The 16,919-nt window shown below is 39.3% G+C and overlaps 1 protein-coding gene across 2 annotated transcripts in view; it reads right to left on the minus strand.

Annotated features, from left to right (window-relative positions):
- Positions 1–1,223: 1,223 nt before the first annotated feature.
- Positions 1,224–16,919, minus strand: part of DEPTOR (DEP domain containing MTOR interacting protein) — a 76,514-nt gene continuing 60,818 nt past the window's right edge. For both annotated transcript variants that reach the window (XM_042786203.1, XM_042786204.1), the window contains exon 10: positions 1,224–2,573. In XM_042786203.1, coding sequence (XP_042642137.1) covers positions 2,445–2,573 — 129 coding nt within the window. In that variant the 3' untranslated portion in view covers positions 1,224–2,444. The remainder of the gene's footprint in view (positions 2,574–16,919) is intronic.

Genomic DNA, 16,919 nt, shown 5'->3' on the forward strand with positions numbered 1-16,919 from the left:
TACTAAAATACAAAATTTGATTGCAGAGATAATTTGAATACCTTTGTCACATTGAAGAGGGAAAGAATTAATTAAAATCTGGATTGCCAATCAAGTTGAGAACACAATATGGAAATCCCCACTAAACAGCAGGCAAGTAACGGTGCTCAAACTGTGGTAGAGACTAATGTATCTTGCAAATGAAAATGCCATCTCCAATCTGTAACATAATGATATGCACAGATTTCTCCCTGCCCCCATTCCCACTCTTTTTGCTTGTCTAAAGTGCACACTGTAATGCATTATTAAGCTAAATTCTGACCCAGTTTCTTAATTATCTGTAAACTACAGGGAACTTGTAGCAGAATATTAACTAAGGCAAGAAATGTAAGACAGAAGAATCGATTATGGCATTAGAGAGAATCATTAGCATTTTACTAAGAAAATCCTTAACATTTTAATATTTAACCTAGCCTAACATGTAGAATTTATATTTTAAAGCAGTACAAACTATACACCAACCAAGCCACCAAAACAACCCTGGAAAAAAAAGAAAAAGGGAAAAGAAAACAGAATTATTTGGGGAAGCATTCCTGGATTCACAAAATCAAAAACTTGCAGCATACTAACAGATTTCTGGGACAGCAGGATTTTTTCCAACTGTTCTTAGTGAATGCCATTGACAGGTGTTACAATCTCATATAAAATTATGTGCTGAACATTTATTTTAGATGAACTGTAGAATATAATCTGCTATGGGTAATATATGTGTACCAAAATTTTTGGGGGTGTAATTGGGATAAACAACTGTCATACTAAATGACAATTTGAAAGAATCCTCCAAACAATTTTGTGCCTGGTTAGTATCAAGTTAGCAGCTGCAGTTTTATACTTCCCTGCACTGCTGCATATTAGTGGAATATGAGAAGTTATGGTGAAAAATCAACCACAGATAAACTATATCAGAAACAAAGAACACACGGACTTCTACCTACAAAGCTTCAGGTATTTGTGATTCTGAAGACTTGCTGTATCTCTGATGTAAAAGTGTCCGAGTGAGTTAAAAACATACTGCAAGAGCAACGTATTTAGTGAGAACAATTTTTAATATAAAACATATTTCAAAATTATTTGAGGAAAAAATACCTTCCACACCCCATAACTGAAGGATTTGTGGTATGCTCATATAGAAAGTCAAGCTTGAAGTGTAAAATTTAGACAGTAATGAAAGTCTGCAATACATATTTATAATTTGTGGACAAGGATGTATTTATTCAGTTCAAAGATCAAAGAAAACCCATGCGGTCCATTTACCATTGAGTTGAGTCGTCACCTAACTCTGCAGAAGATGGAATTTGTATATACATTTTTAAAAAAGATTTGTTTCATGAATTCATCAATGAAGAAATCCTACTGTTTGAAAAAGACCGAGTCAGTTAAATACAATGTTTTATTAGTAATAGTGTCAAATGCAATTCATGTGGCAAGTCTGTAGTTTGCAAAACATTTGATGATTGGAAAGTGCTAACAAGCTTAAGTACAGTGCTTCAATTTGAAGTGTACTTTCTCTACTGGAGCATTTGGATGTACCATTTCTAACACTGAATTTCCTACTTCAACCCACCAAATACTCTTCTAGGAATAAAGATGCCCAAAATTTCTGCAAAGTGATGAACAGCAAGGCTGAGACCCCTTTCCTTTGGAGATAAGGAAAAAACCCCAAATCAACATTTTATACTTGAGCACCTAAACCAGTGCGTAGGTATCTAACCAAAAAGCCTGATTTTCAAAAGCAGATTCTGTAAAAGTACCGGACACTTTCCCATTTGCAGGATTTTTCTTTCTAGACTAATTCACGTATATGGTCAGGCCCAAACATGCATACCAGAGTATCCTCTACAGAGAAGAGACACCTTTTTTTTCATGCATTTGCAGTTCATTTGTGTTTGATTGCAATCGAGCCAGCATTTAGTCAGCTGTCCCTCGGCCCAAGGAGAGAGGAACTGTGATAGCACATGCTCCTGGGACAAAGCTGGACACCAGGAGGATGTTTACCAACGTAAATACATCATGCAAACCATCTGTGACATCCTGACCCCACAGTGTTTGGTTCTTTCATCTCCTGAAGTGCTTTGATCCAGTGGTGGACTGTGAGGAAATCTGCACAACCTCTTAGGTGGAAAACCATTCTCATCAATGCAGACACGGCTGGGCAGACAACCTAAAGGTCTTAACCTTGTCTCCATCAAGCAAAGAAAAGTCCTTAGTGAAAATATGCTGGTATCTATTGTTCTCTTCTTAGCATAATCACCAATGCTATTATTATTAAATGAAAGAGAGCCCCCCTCCCCTAAAAGCAAAATGATCTATTTAGACACAGCAACGTTCTGCCTCCTTCTGTCATGCCACTCCATGGTCGTTGCTATTTCTCTCACAAAACTGTCCAGTAAGAGTTTTTTCACTTCTCAGGACTCTATTTCTTCCATCACTTCCATCACGATTGTTCGAGGTCCGGTCAGGATGAGGTTGCTCACTGTCCTGTAATCCACGTGGAGAACATTGAGGCCATTGACAGATACAACAAATTGGCAAACCTGAGGAGAAAAGCGAGCAGTAATTAGACTTTTTTTGTAAGGTTATTTACACAGATGTACTATCAACTCCTGGGCAAGCAAAACCTCCAGAACTCTTCACACCATCTCATTCAGCACTCATAAGAAGAGCACATTTCTTAGAACTAATCTGGCAAGTTAATTCTGGGGAAGATTTTTTGAAATATCACTGGAACTTTCAAATCCACTGAATTTTGAAGTCCTACATCAATAATTTTTCTTGTAGCTGTGATATTTTTCTTATAAATATTATATTTTCTGATATCAATGTTGCTTTGCAAACAATATGGGACAGACCGCTCTGGCTATTGCAAAGAGTCTGTTATCCTTAGTTTGTCTTAAACACTTTCATAGAAACCATTCTAGACAGCTCTTGGTAATCATGGTGAAAATATGCATCATGTTTCCAGGCTCAGGGCAAGGTCTGGATGGTGACTTCACTAGATTCAGTGCCAAAACCTCCACCAGTACAACATGAACCCAGAGGTTCCAAATTCTAGGAAATAATATCATGGAAGATGAAGGCAGTACTAGGATGGATTAAAATGTCACTGCCATTTTCAGGAGTTATTCCTACACATATTTAGTTCTTTTTACTTTTTATGTGAACAGTTTTGGGTTTTCTTCAGCAAGTAGATTAACTCTCATTAATTAATTTCAAATATGCTAATATTTTGTTTTCAAAAACCATAACAAATTCAAACTTTGAAAGTCTCGTGTCATCAGAGGCTGTTTTCTGCCCAAAAATTCTTTATAAACATATTCTGACCAACATCACTGTCTATCTTAAAAGAGTTAATCGGAGAAAAAGTCACATCAACATTAAAAAAGAGGAGGAAAAGAAAGATAACAATACTGATTCCTCAAAAACATTAATCCTTCTCTGTATCTAATCATAATATTACAGTACTTGGTAGAAAAGCCAAAAATGTGTAGTGTCTAGATCTGTGCTTTTAATGATAAAAACATGGAGCCTAAAGCAACAATAATATCATCCTGATGTTTCAATGAAAACAATACATTCGCTAGAAGGTTATTTTACTCTTAAGTCATCTTGAGTCTGTAAGAAAAAAACTATGAAGCAAGTATCACTATAAATTTTAATGCTTTATTTTGTATTTTTTACCTTTCCTATTTAAGCAGAAACACAACACAGAAATGTATGCAGGAGAGGTGGGAAGCAGCTCTGGTGCCTTCCAATGCTATCTCTAAAACAGATTTTCTTGAAAGCCAGATCATTTAACTTCTGTGCATTTAACTTCTACCCTCTCAAGTAAAATGTGTGGTGAAACTCAATTCATATTTGTGCAAAATGTACAGAATGTAGCCATCGATGTTACATTTAAGGAAAATTATAGAGGGAGCAAAGCCAATCCAAAAATGTAACATTTCATCAAAAATGCCACCGATGATTTCAATCTCTGCTCCTTAGAGCCTTTGCACAGGAAGAGCAGCAGCAGCAGCCTCTGAAGGGAGGGCAGACCTCTCCCTTGCACCTGACCCTTTACCCTCGGAACTCCTCTGCGGAGCTGAAAATCCTGGAAGTCAGCCTTACTTGTAGCCTAAATGATCATCAAAGTATGGCAATCAGCAATATTGCGTAGCCAACTCCATGGCAGTATGGATGTATCTTTCCCATACATTCATATGCTACATTTAAGCTGCAAGTAGCATTGGGAAAATGGTTCGGTGTTTGGATACAGACAAAGTCTTCTGAATTTTAAGGAATTTGGTTGAAAAGGTAACCCATCATCCTCTGCAGTGTGCCTCAATAAGTATTTAAGAGACGTCTATTTAGATTAAAATGCGGGTTACTGCAGTACAGTATCTATAGGTCTCTTAACTTCAGCAGTATTTCCTAACACTTTCTATGGCTTTCCAAGATTGTATCAAATTTTACTGAATTACAGCTCTGGCTCCAGAATAATATTTGGGTTGATTTAAAACAGACCTGCAGAAATAACATTGTCTCTTCTGGCTTAATGCAATTTTTGGAAGTTGAATGTCTGATGTTTGTTTTACTGCTGCATATTCTCAGACTTCTCGAGTTACTGGAATCCCAATGCATGGGACTCGTGTTTGGCCAGGGACAGGCGTGCAAGCATCTGATGGATAAATCTGCATGCTGGATCATGTCAGGGGCATTCAGGGGCCTCCGGGGAACATCCCTGGCAGAGGAAGAGACTTTCCAGACTGGCCAGCCACTCGCACCAGGGTTGCAATGGTGTAAACGTGGATGGTACAGCCAAAGAGTGAATTTCTTACACAAAAGACAAGCGTTGACACGTCTGTTCTCCATGTGTTTGGTTTAATGTGTGCCCTTGGCGGTATTATTAATCAGCAATGTGTATGGGCTGAGAACAGTCCCCTTCGTGCCATCCTTTGCACTGGATCCAAATGGCTTATTAGTTTCACCTTTTCCAGTGGATAGGATTAGACGCAAGAAGTCCACCCAAACCAGATTACTAGAGAAGTGTAGAGAGGAGGACAAGGCACAGAAGAGTGTACTTCTGTCCTAAAATTTCAATAAAAGGAACAGGAGATAATAAAAAAGAGCCAGTCACCCTGAGGGCAAAAGCTCTCTCCATGGCTGCCACTTGGCCAGTGCCCCCTTGGGCTGAGTTTCTGCAAATTCCAGATCCGGCTCCCTCCAGGATGAAGAAATGTGGAGCCATTTGCTGTGGCCTCCACTCCTGACAAGGGGAGAGAGGACTGCACAGTCCTGAGCCCTTGGGTATGCTGAGTGCCCTCAACTCACCCAGTTTTCTTCTCCCCACCCCAGTTTTCCATCCAGCGTTGCAGCCCGTAAGGGGAAATGAAATGCAGTGCTGCTTCGTGCATTTTGGCCATCATCAGTCCTGCCCCAAAAAGGTCCACATCACGTGTTGCTCTCTTGGTGGCGTTACAAAACAAGTGAGAGCAAGCGAGTACCCACAAACCAGCCCTGACTGAGCATACCAACCCACGTATTATTATCTCAGGAATTTTCTTAAGGAGACTAGTTTACAAAATCATGATGATTTAATATTACATTTATAAAAACACATTTCAACAAGCTGTAAGTGCTCAGCTCATAGCTACAGCTGTTGAGGGCTTTGTAACTATAAACATGTAAAATTGCTCTGCTGGTTTCCACACATCAGTAACTATAATAGATAATAAACTACAGTTAAAAGAGCCTCAAAGAGCCTTTTATTGCTCATTTCCTCATAGCTCTCCAAGGAGCCTGACAGGAGATAAGCATCCATTTTTATCCCTCAGACTTCAAGAAATGACAAAGCCCAGAATAAATTCCAACCATTTTGTTGGTCAGGATGTGGCGATCTAAAAACCACAGAAACAATAACAGCTAAATAAAGTAACACTGAAATTAAATGACTCCCTTAATTTCAAATATTTAAATGTAATAGTATTTAACATTTATTGTTAATATTTCAATTTCCCACCTTGGCATACAGCATCCCACAGAAGTAGGGATAGCAGAAAAGACACCTCTGTTTTTCTGTGGTTTTTCACTGGCACGTATAGATGGTTTAACCCAATCCAGGTGTTCCCAGGAAAAGGAAAACTTCAACTTTAGGCTTATGTTTCAACAGAAAGGATCTGGGAACCTATCGCTTAAAGAAGTTATCAAAGATTTGTCATGCCATTTCTCATCAAACTGAAGATGGCGAGAAGAGGAATCATAATTAGTTACCATAACATTTAATGGCCAAAATCAGGATTGTGCTATATTTGGATCTGTACAGCCCTTCCTCCCCCTCACTGGTTATTGCTCCTCCCTCCATGGCAAGCTTTGGCTGCCGGCCCCTCCTTGGTCTTGCCAAGCTGCCCTGGAGATGTACATCCACACCCCTTGATTTTCCTGCTGGGAGAATTGGAATTGTCCTCCGGCCAGCCCAAAGCCGTGCTCCCTCGCCGGGGCTGCCTGCGCCGGGGCTGGACGGCTGAGCCGGCGTGGATCGGCAGCCGCGGCCAGAATGGCTGCGGGATGCTCCCGGAGACACCAGAGACCGGCTGCAGGCATGGGCATGGCGTTGCACAACTTCCTTAAAGCAAATTATTGAACCAAAACATCGCATACCTGTCACTAATTCTTAGCGTTCTGCGTCGGGTTGACCTTCATATTTATGAACGCTGCAGGAATATTATTTGAGGATAGGCAGTTAGCCTAGATCCTCAGATATTCAGATGTTTGTGCCATTGGCTTTAGTTACTTGTCCCTGTGGAGCCAGGCCTTGCTTGCTGGACTTTTTTCAATTTGTTTCTTTCTTTCTTTCTTTCTTTCTTTCTTTCTTTCTTTCTTTCTTTCTTTCTTTTTTCTAAAATCCTTTAAAAATTTCCTTTTTTTTTTTTTTTTTTTCTAGGCACACTTTTTTGAAGGGTGCTGTGAAAGATCACGAAGAGCTGGAAATTCCCACCACAGAATTTGGCTGAAGTGATGATTGCAAAGTTCTTTGGGACAGCCCTAAAAATGTATTTAAATTTACAGATGCAGTGAGTACAACTGCTCATCACTGGTCACGGAGCAAGTAACAGCCACGCAGAGTCAACAGATAATAAATCTCAAAACAGTAGGATAAGACCATGATTACACAGTCACTTTAATTTGACATAAATTTTTTAAAAAAAGCTTGAAATGAAGAGGAACACAAATGCCTACTCCAGCATACACGAGGCAGCGTGGCTGGGGGTGGCTGAGGGACTGCCCTTCTCCAGAGCAGCAAATGTGTGCACCCCATTTCAGTGGCCATGGGATAAGGCTCTAATTCTCAATGGATTTATTATCTGCATTTTGGTGTCAGGATGAGTGTCCAGAATCCACTCTGCTTTTTTTTTTTTTCCGCTAACTTCTCTTTAAGAAAGAGTATAAACACTATTACAAATATAAAAAGAATAGGTACTAAAGAAATCAATGTTGTCAAATACAATGTTGGCTTGAAATTCTTTAATACAAAGCTAGATTATGCAATGACACATTAAACACAGTGGCAAAAATACTGTTTTTCAGAAGTACTGATATTTTTTTCCAATTATCTGGGCAGTAATGGGACCATTCAAGGTCTAAGACTGCACAGCACAAAGTCTCTACCAGCACACTTGAGTTTTTCTCCTCTGACAGCACTAAGGTCAACCAAACAGCAAGGTTTTTACAGGCTGTTTGACACTAATAGCTGCTCTGGCATCAGTGTAAAAAGATGCTGAAAACATTGTCACCAATTCATTTCTATTGCAGGTGAGAATATTACTGTACATGTGGCAACTGCATGAAGGAAAGTCTTAAAAAACACTGGAGAGAGAGGGTGAAATCCATCTTTGCACTCATCTTTCACTCCAGAGCTGCCAGAATTTCACCCCTGGACTCTGTGCAGATCTGAAACAGATTTCTAGCAGCTGGCAGCTCAAACCAGGGCCACATCCTGCTGCAAAGCAGATCCCTTTGAAACCAAGGTACTTCAAAAGTTATTAGCACACTGCCAGAAACATGCAGTTGTTGGGAAATCTGTGTGTGAATCAGGGCTGGCTCACTCTTCCACCATGAGACAGACTGGATTTAACCCTTTGCTCTGTTCATAATTTATACACACACTGATTTACATATAGTTATCAGATATTTTAGGACATGCTTCCTTGACTATTATTTCTTATTATTATCTGTTGTGACACCAAAGTCAAGCAGATGATTTTTACTTTAAGACCAGCCATTCCCAAAATACATGGGAAAATATATATGTTTCTTTTTGTGTTTTTTTTTTTTTGTTGTTTTTTTTTTTTTTTTTAAATCTTATTAGCATCAAATAGAAATTATGAATTCAGGCAAAAGTAGGAGCTATTCTCAACCCTGGAAAGTTCTTCAGCAATTTTCCTAAGAATTAAAATAAAAGCTTCTAAATATAACTTCTTTCAGAGCTGTCTAAGGAAAAGTGTATTTTGACAGTTTTGCAGAATAAAATTGATAGCAGAATTGACAATATAGCTATTTAAAAAGAAAAGAATAGTACAATGTTAGTGGTTTTGCTTCTTGCTAATGAAAATTAAAATGAAATCCATTACAGAAACAGCCTGCTTACCCTTCTGTTCTAGAGATACCCTCAATAATTATAAATACATGCTTTTTTCATGTCCTACTAATCCTACAGGAACAAGGATCACCTGGCCAGTTTGAGCAGTTCAAGCTTATAACTGTTTCATTATGGTATTCTGAAACTCACTGTGATCTTCCAGAGGAAAGGTTCTTCACGCATGATTACCAACACCATCGATTTTCTATGTGTAATCTGCATGAGAGACCTGCAAGATCCTGATTTCTATTAAGTATCAGGCCATGTTGTCAGTAAGAACCCTTCCTTACAGGTACTGATGCAAACTGGGGCTGAAGGATTAACATTTTGCGATTGTCAGTGACCTGGAGATGTCTGAAGTAGAATACTCAACAAATCAAGCTCTTCACACTTTCATAGATCCTTTTAAAAACTCTGGGCTGGTTCTAACATAGAAAACTTACTGCTTGATTCCTGTAGTATGGGCACAGCTCTCACCTGTGAAGGTTACTGAACTGCTGAAACTGAGAAAGACAAAGCAAAGAAAAAAAAAAAATATATATATATATATTCTTTACCATCACTTGTTTAAAAAGGCGAAATATCTGCTTTGGCTTTTCTTGTCTTGCTGACAGATTTCAGCAAAATTTGGCGAAGGTTTAGGTGCTACAAGAATGTAACATCTGAATCACAACTTTCCAGCCTTCAGCAAGGAGGAAGGGGACATCCAAGCTTCTAACATTTTAAAGGAAGAGTTATGTTTCCAATGGGATTTCCCCGCCTCACATTCCCCTTGCTCCTCTGGGGGTGCTGGGAACCGCTGCTCCCATTCCCGCCTCCCGAGCACTGCTGCACTCTCAAGCAAACAGACATAAATCAAGACATCATTTTTAAAATCTAATTTAAATATGAAATATGAAGGAGCTGAGAAATGAGTGAAAGTACACACCTACTCCCATCCAAGACTGTTATTTTGTCACTGAGGAACAAAAAATTACACTGTTTCTACTTTTTATTGCAGTTGCCATTTAAAAATGAGCTATTTACAAGAAGGTAACCATGCAGATTTGCCCTGACAGTTGTTATGTCTCTTGAACAAATCTTCCAAGCTCGTTACCACATCATCACATTCTACTTCACACACCACACCATGGGTTTGTACACAAAACCCTTAGTGACAACACCAGCAAATGAGGTTTCCCTCTCCTTAGGGTGTAAAGAACTAATCTTACTTTTAAAAGAAACATGTTAAAAACAGGTTTGTTTATTAAAAGCTGGAGTAGTAACCTGATCTGGGATGCCACAACCCTTTCTGCTGGCAGAAGGGAATACCCTCGGTGTGAATTGCCAGGGACTCTGTAGATCTGGATATCAAACTTCTTCCAAAGGGGAGGAGGGTTCGAAGCAGGACTTGGTGCCTGCAATCCCAAGAGGTGCTCCTGTCCCTTTGTGCTGGCTCCAGGGAGCAATGCACCACAGGCAGGCACTGCTCCCTTTTAATCTTGTGCCAGCAGAAATAAATAAATGAAAGGACTGTCTCCAGGCAAAATAAGTTCCCTGATGCTCTTGAGATGGTTGGAGGCAGGAGGCAATTGATACGTATCTGGTTGGGGGCAAAGGGAAAGAGGGAGATGAAAAGGAGCTGGAGATAGCATCAACTTTTGTCGCAGCAGCTTGCACTTAGATCAGCAAACTGCAGCTTAAATTTTCAGATAACTTAAAGTCTCAGCAAAATCAATGGCAAGATGGATGTTAGGGCAGAAGGAACAAGCACAGAGAAATCTGGGGCAGGAGAGCAACAATGGAGGAGAGAGGACACAGTGCTCAGCTTCTTCTTTTATACTCTTACACACTCAGCCTGCATTTACACTTGTACATGGGCTCTTCTATTTTAATAGAAAACCTATAGCCATAAAGTAGAGGAATCCACATGCTCAGCAAAGAGCCCAGGCCACTGAGATGCTGAACATGCTGCCACAGGAGAGCCTAAGACCCAAGACTAACCTAAAGAAAAGCAAATACAGACAGAACTGAAGTATGTGCTTCCACTCTGCTAAGCTTTACACTGTCACGCTGGAATGAGGAAAAGAGATGAAAATCAGAGGTCCTAAAAGCTGTGTTTCCAGTTAGATTTTTATCTTTTTTTTAAAAAAAAAAAAAAAAAAAAAAAAAAAAAAGAATTTATGCTATCTTGCTGGGATTCGTAAATCAAAGCTGGAACCTAACAATTCAAAACCTACTGCATGTCACTGGAAGGTTAAAAAATCATGCAATGTCCTTTTCTACATAATTGAGGTTACTGGATGAAATGGAATAAATTGCAGCTGTGTGTTCAGCTCTGCAAATATCTCTAGCAAATGTGTAATTGGCTGTAGAGTGGGTGGTGTGGGAGTAGGCAAGTATCCAGGTCTTGCATAAACACGGGATTTTCTCTCTAAAGGGACACATTTCTTGTTCAATCTTTACACCAGCGTTCAGCTGGCCCACTGTCCCATCAGCAGGCTAGAAACTAGGTTCCAGCAGAGCATGGTACAAGGCACAGCAGAGAAAACCAGCTCCATTTACAGAATTACAAACATAAGCATGTAATTCTGGCTCTCCATCTCGGTCTGTGGCTGCAGTCTAGTATGGATGGATTGCCTAAGCAAGGCTGCATTACATATTTTCATTACATACATTCATTACATACTTCTTTTTTTGTTTTTAAAAGAGAGGCTGAATTTTTTATAATACGCCAAATACATTAGTCTCTAACTGAAAAAAAAAAATAAACAACATAATATAAAAACTACATAATATAAAAATCAAAAATAGATACATCTAATAATTCACCTAATAGAAAATTAAATCATAGATTCTCAAAGGGCATCATCACTGGTTCAGATAGTGTCTGTGTCCTTCCCTCCATACTGATGGGAATTAATGTGAATTTAAGTCTTTTTTCACTGGGAATATAATGAAACCATTGCTGTGCAAACTCCACAAATAGAGTGGACAAATTAGGGGAGAAAACAGCTGACCTAATAGCCCATGAGAACAACTCTTGTTTTGGGATGGGCAGCCTTGGGTCTGCTCTCAAGTCTCTTCTCTGCGACGGCAGTTTCCCCAGTGGATTGACCGAGTGGTCAGACAAACACCAACACAGCAAATGGGAATTACATAAGTAAATTAAAGCTATCTGTAGATACCTGGAGGGTAATAACATAAGGACTTAATACCCTGAAATGCAAACCTTCCATGAATACAGAATACAGAAATATAGGTCACTGCTTCTTACGGCCCTAATTGGGAATTGGTGTGTAAAATGACTGACTTAATCAGAGTTCCAGCAGGAAATACCCACAGGTAAAGCCAAGTTGGACTGGACCACATCAGGAAAGCAAACCAGGATGCTTAACTTTATAAGCGTTTCTGTTGTATACCGCAATTTGATACCTACCACAGAACAGCTCTGAAAACGTTAAATAACTTGAATGACTAAAGGTGGCTCTGGGTGAAATACTACATCAGTAGCAGAAGAACATGGAGTCATAGCTTGGAAATAATACCTTTTTATGCTTGGGTTGACCATTTAGTGGGTTTTTTTTCATGGTATATCTATACCTAAACTCGAGTTGCTAAAAGAAAAACACACATCATGAATAAAGAATTTTAAAACTATATATATCAGTTTACCTACAAGATCAAATATAATTAGACTAAACTAACTAAATGTAGTTTGGTTAGGGCCTATATTAGTTAAAAATAGTCCCTAAACCAGCCCAAACAAGGGAGTTACAAGGACAGTCCAATCTATGCAGGGCACCCTTAGCACCCTCTGGTATCAAGACTGTAACGAGCAGGAAGGGTCTGCGCCATTTGAGACAAGCAGCTGCTCTCTGCTTGCACAGACAAAAGTGCAATTGTTTTTCCATGTGTTTGACTAGCTAAACAGAGCCTTGGCTTTAATGCAACATGTTTCCCAAATCATTCACTAATATCATGAAAAGAAGCCAGCTTGTGTCTTGAGCAGCAACAAGAAAAGACACAGAGAAGTGCGGGGAAGGGTCTGTAAAGCAAGCAGCCAGGGAGCAGCAGCACCCCCAAAGTGCTCAGGGCAGAGAGCTGTGACAGCCACAATGCTGTAAACCCAACAGCATCTGAGGATCCCTTCAAGGCTTCAAGTGAAATGCATATTGCAACTAAACCTAATGATACAAAATGCTTTTCATGCTCAAATGAGAGCAAAAGCAATTCAAAATGCCAGCATTTTGCTGGACTGGCCTCTAATTTGATGTCTTTTTTATAGACACTTAGGATACTCTTTTTAAGATTTCAACCATTCTGCAGATAGGTTTTACAGATGACAGTCCTCTCTAAATTGAGCCCGACTACCTAAGAGTGACTTGCAATAGCCTAAGCAAGCTCACTCAGGGGTAAGATCCCAGCTGCTCTGGCAGGCACTAGATCTCGCCATTCAATGGGCTATAGACCACGCTGGAATTTGGAAGCTGTATCAAAACACAAGCACAGCCCTGTTTTACGGTGCAGCTGAAACCAAGACTGCTTTCTCTCTTTCTGAATGGCTACAGCTGTAAGACTTCAGAAACAATCAAGAAAGCACTTTTATAAATGCAGGGGTTTCAGATATCTGGGTTATCCTGCCATAATACTCCCCTTACTCAAAAAGAATTTTTAAACCTACTTTTTATTAAAATAATGTGACTAAATTTAAAAAAATCCACTGACCTCCAATTACGAACCTGCAGACAATTTTTTTTTTTCTGAATTGTATTCGCTATTGACAAGAAGGAGCCAACATAGAGACACAAGTATAGTAGGTCACTTGTTGCCCATCAGTGCTTTAGGAGACTGGCCTACAAACAAGTTCAATTCTAATGTCAACTACACCACTGTGAATGCAGAAAAAATAACTTTGAGGTATTATGAAACTTTCTGTATTTGCATAAGGCTTCAATTATTGTAAAGAGAAAAAAAAAAAAAAAGTCATTTTATTGCCCAGTAAAACTCTCTGTCTGTTAAAAGAGTCTTTAGAAAAAATCACACAGAGTTATTGGAAATTTAATACTGTTCTGCAGGCCAAAATTCAGGTCTGGGATAAGAAAATAAAAACTTGATAAACCTGTGTCCTATAAGTTTAGGGGAAAAAAAAGGAAATTCACTGTTAAAGGTGAAATTTGTACTCAAAAAGCTAAACCCACTTCTTTTATATTTCACCTAAGAACCCCCACTGACTTAATTCCTTTCTCTATAGTGAATAACATGGATCTTGATGTTCAAAATCAGGACTGAAAAACATAAAAATAATTTTTCTCTGGTTTTTTTTTTTTTTGTGTGTGCTGTTTGCAGTTTACATCCTGCTGGAGTGACATTTGAGCACTGTGCTGCCCATCTGCATGGGAGCAGATCCTTCCCCTTATATCTCAGGGGGGTGACTTTTCACATGCAGAGTTTTGATCTCTTTATCATAGAACAGTTGCTGATAGTCACAGCAAGCATCTAGTCTCTAGTCCAATATAAAGCTGCCTGATTTTGTAGCTGATTTTATGTCCACTGACTTAGAAGAACAGAAGCCCATGGTCCACTGAAGCAAGTGAAGTCCCACACCCCATCTACTTGGTGGTGACTATGCATTCAGAGGCATCTGCACAAAGGTGGAGTTCACTTAGCCATCCAAAATAACTTCAACAGAAGGAACTGTGGCCTCAGAAGAGATGTCTCCAAAAGAAACTCATCCTTAAACAACTTTGTGGGGAAAGAAGCACGGCAAACCAAGGAAAAGAACAGAAAAATGGAGATACACCAAAAAATGTAGGAATGTTGGATGAAATTCTGACATGTCTGAAGAACGTGGAAGCTTTATCATGTCTATAAAAGAACCAGAATGTCATACTGGAGTCTAATGGCTTATTAGTGGAAACCAGAGCAAAACAGAGTAAAATTTTGTTAAAGATCAGCAGAGACTGGAATACAACAGCATTGGAAATAGAAAGCCTCTACTCACCCCCAGAAGAGTTACAACCTGGGCAGGGATGGCAGGATGGTACATCACAAAGAAAGTATTTGGAGTTGATGCAAACACAAATTCGTTGTCAGGAGGAGGACGGTGGCTTAGCAAGAGGACAGTTGTACCGACTGAATTTTGAAACTCAGTGGAGCCTGTGCTGGTGTAACATTGCTGCATGGGAATCAGTAGCTCCAGTCTATAAATTTTGACCTACATGTTGCTCTGAGACTGGGAAACCTAGACCATACACTGTGAAAAACAGTCTCAGTAATACAAGGAAACTTTAGCAAACCTGGAGTTCTAATAATTTGTACTGGTATGAAAATGGATTTACTCATCAAACTTTTGAATTACGTCCGATTTGTTGGCATTTTCTATCTGTCTAACCCCACAGTACTTTACAAGAATAGCTATGAATTCTGGTAGGAAAACGGCCAGCGAAGTTGCATAGAGAGTTTGTGACAAGATAAAGAAGAGAATCCAAATCCAAGTTGTGTCTTCCATGTGGCCACTATGGGGCAGGTTCAACCAACAGGCCAGTGGTACAGTGTCTCTAAGATAGTCTCCTGTCACTCAGAGAGGTCCAACAATGATAGGACTTCCACCATGGAAGAGGAGCAAAACATAACTGAGTAGCTGGTGCAGCAAAGGGGCAGAAGAGAGACTGGTTAGCAGCTCTTCCAATGCTGCACTGGGATTCCCAATGATGAGAAGAAAAGGGGACTTCTCAGAAAAGATTTCATTATTTCAGTCAACCCAAAGACAATGTGCTAATGCAAAAGATGATCAAGGACATAAGGACTCTGTTGTTGCACTTGTAGTATTCTGTAATGAAAGCAAAGGAGAGATTTGCCAAACCTTGTCTCCTTTTGGCAACCAGACAAAATTCTGGCAGGGACACACAATGCAGCTCCCAAAATCACATTTTCCTTCTAAGTGAGAAAAGTCCCTAGTTTGGTGAAAGGGCTGAATTCACAAAACTTTCACACAAGAGGAGATGGGTGCGATGCAGGTTGTTGTCCAGTGCTTGCAGAACTATGTTACCATAATAATTTTGATGGCAATAATCCCAGTATAGTTAGAGTAACAGGGTTTTAGGGTAGGTCCAACCTATTGAAAAGTGGTAACAGGACTCACTCTAAAAAATTTGGGAACCACACTGAGGTTAATTAAGCACACCCACTGGAAGTGGAAACTTTGGGTCAGTCACAGACGCATCACCGCAGCTCATCAGCAAAATCCTTGTGCAAATGATGACCTCAGACCAAAAAAAGAAGGCAGAGTTGGAACACCCAGGCACAGATTCATGCAACGACTGGGAAAGTATGGTGACTGCTATACATGCTGCTAAACAGTTGTAAAGGACAACCAACCACAAATCCATTTTTCAAGTTCAATGGCAGAGTTGAGTATTTCCACATTCACAAATATCTGATCTCTTCCAACTTCTGTTGAATCATCATGCTACTAACACAGCTGCCTTACTAAAATCTTCTTTAGAGTCTTTTAGAAAGATTCCCACTAAAGAACAAATGAAAAAAAAAACCCCACCATCCAAACTATTGACCGTTATGTTCTTACTATGCTCTCAACACGTCTTAATGTGGCAACCACTCTTCCTGAGCATGACTTACAAGATGTCCAAGGCTAATGACTATCCTACTCAGCTCACTCTTTCCAATCTCTGTGATAGGTAGCAGCACATAAAATCTGAGGTTCTGGTTACAGCTGAATGAAGTGAAAGACAGACCTAAAATTTGTTTCATTTTTTTTTGGTTTTGCAAAACTAGAGTTGATTTTTACAGTAAAATATCAAGTCTGACTTCTTAAAATTAGATTTCTCTAAGGTCATATGTGCTTGAATACAGCTTCCACATTTCTATGAAGGAGAATGGACCTTGGTGTTATAGTTTATAATTAAATACTAACAGAAAATTAGGCAATCACAGAGACATGTTTGAAATTTATATATACATTTATATTCAAGCCCTACAGTAGTGGCATTCATCACACACAGTGCTATACACATTTAGCTCTGCTGCTTCTCTATTTATGGACAAACTATGAAAGCATTTTGTCAGCAACTTTTTTTGAATCTTCACATTACCAAATACATTCATTCTGAATTCACTCTAATGTAATTATCAAATTCAGCACTGAGCTGATAACAGAGCTAAAGGAAAATACCAACCTGCCTCAGTGTTTTCCTGCTATAATTGAAAACAGATGGCAACTCATGTAATTTATGCTTTTCCACAATTGGCAACATGTTGGTATAAG

This window comes from Tyto alba, unplaced genomic scaffold (genome assembly GCF_018691265.1).
Source record: "Tyto alba isolate M040663 unplaced genomic scaffold, T.alba_DEE_v4.0 Super-Scaffold_9, whole genome shotgun sequence".
Classification (NCBI taxonomy): Eukaryota; Metazoa; Chordata; class Aves; order Strigiformes; family Tytonidae; genus Tyto; species Tyto alba.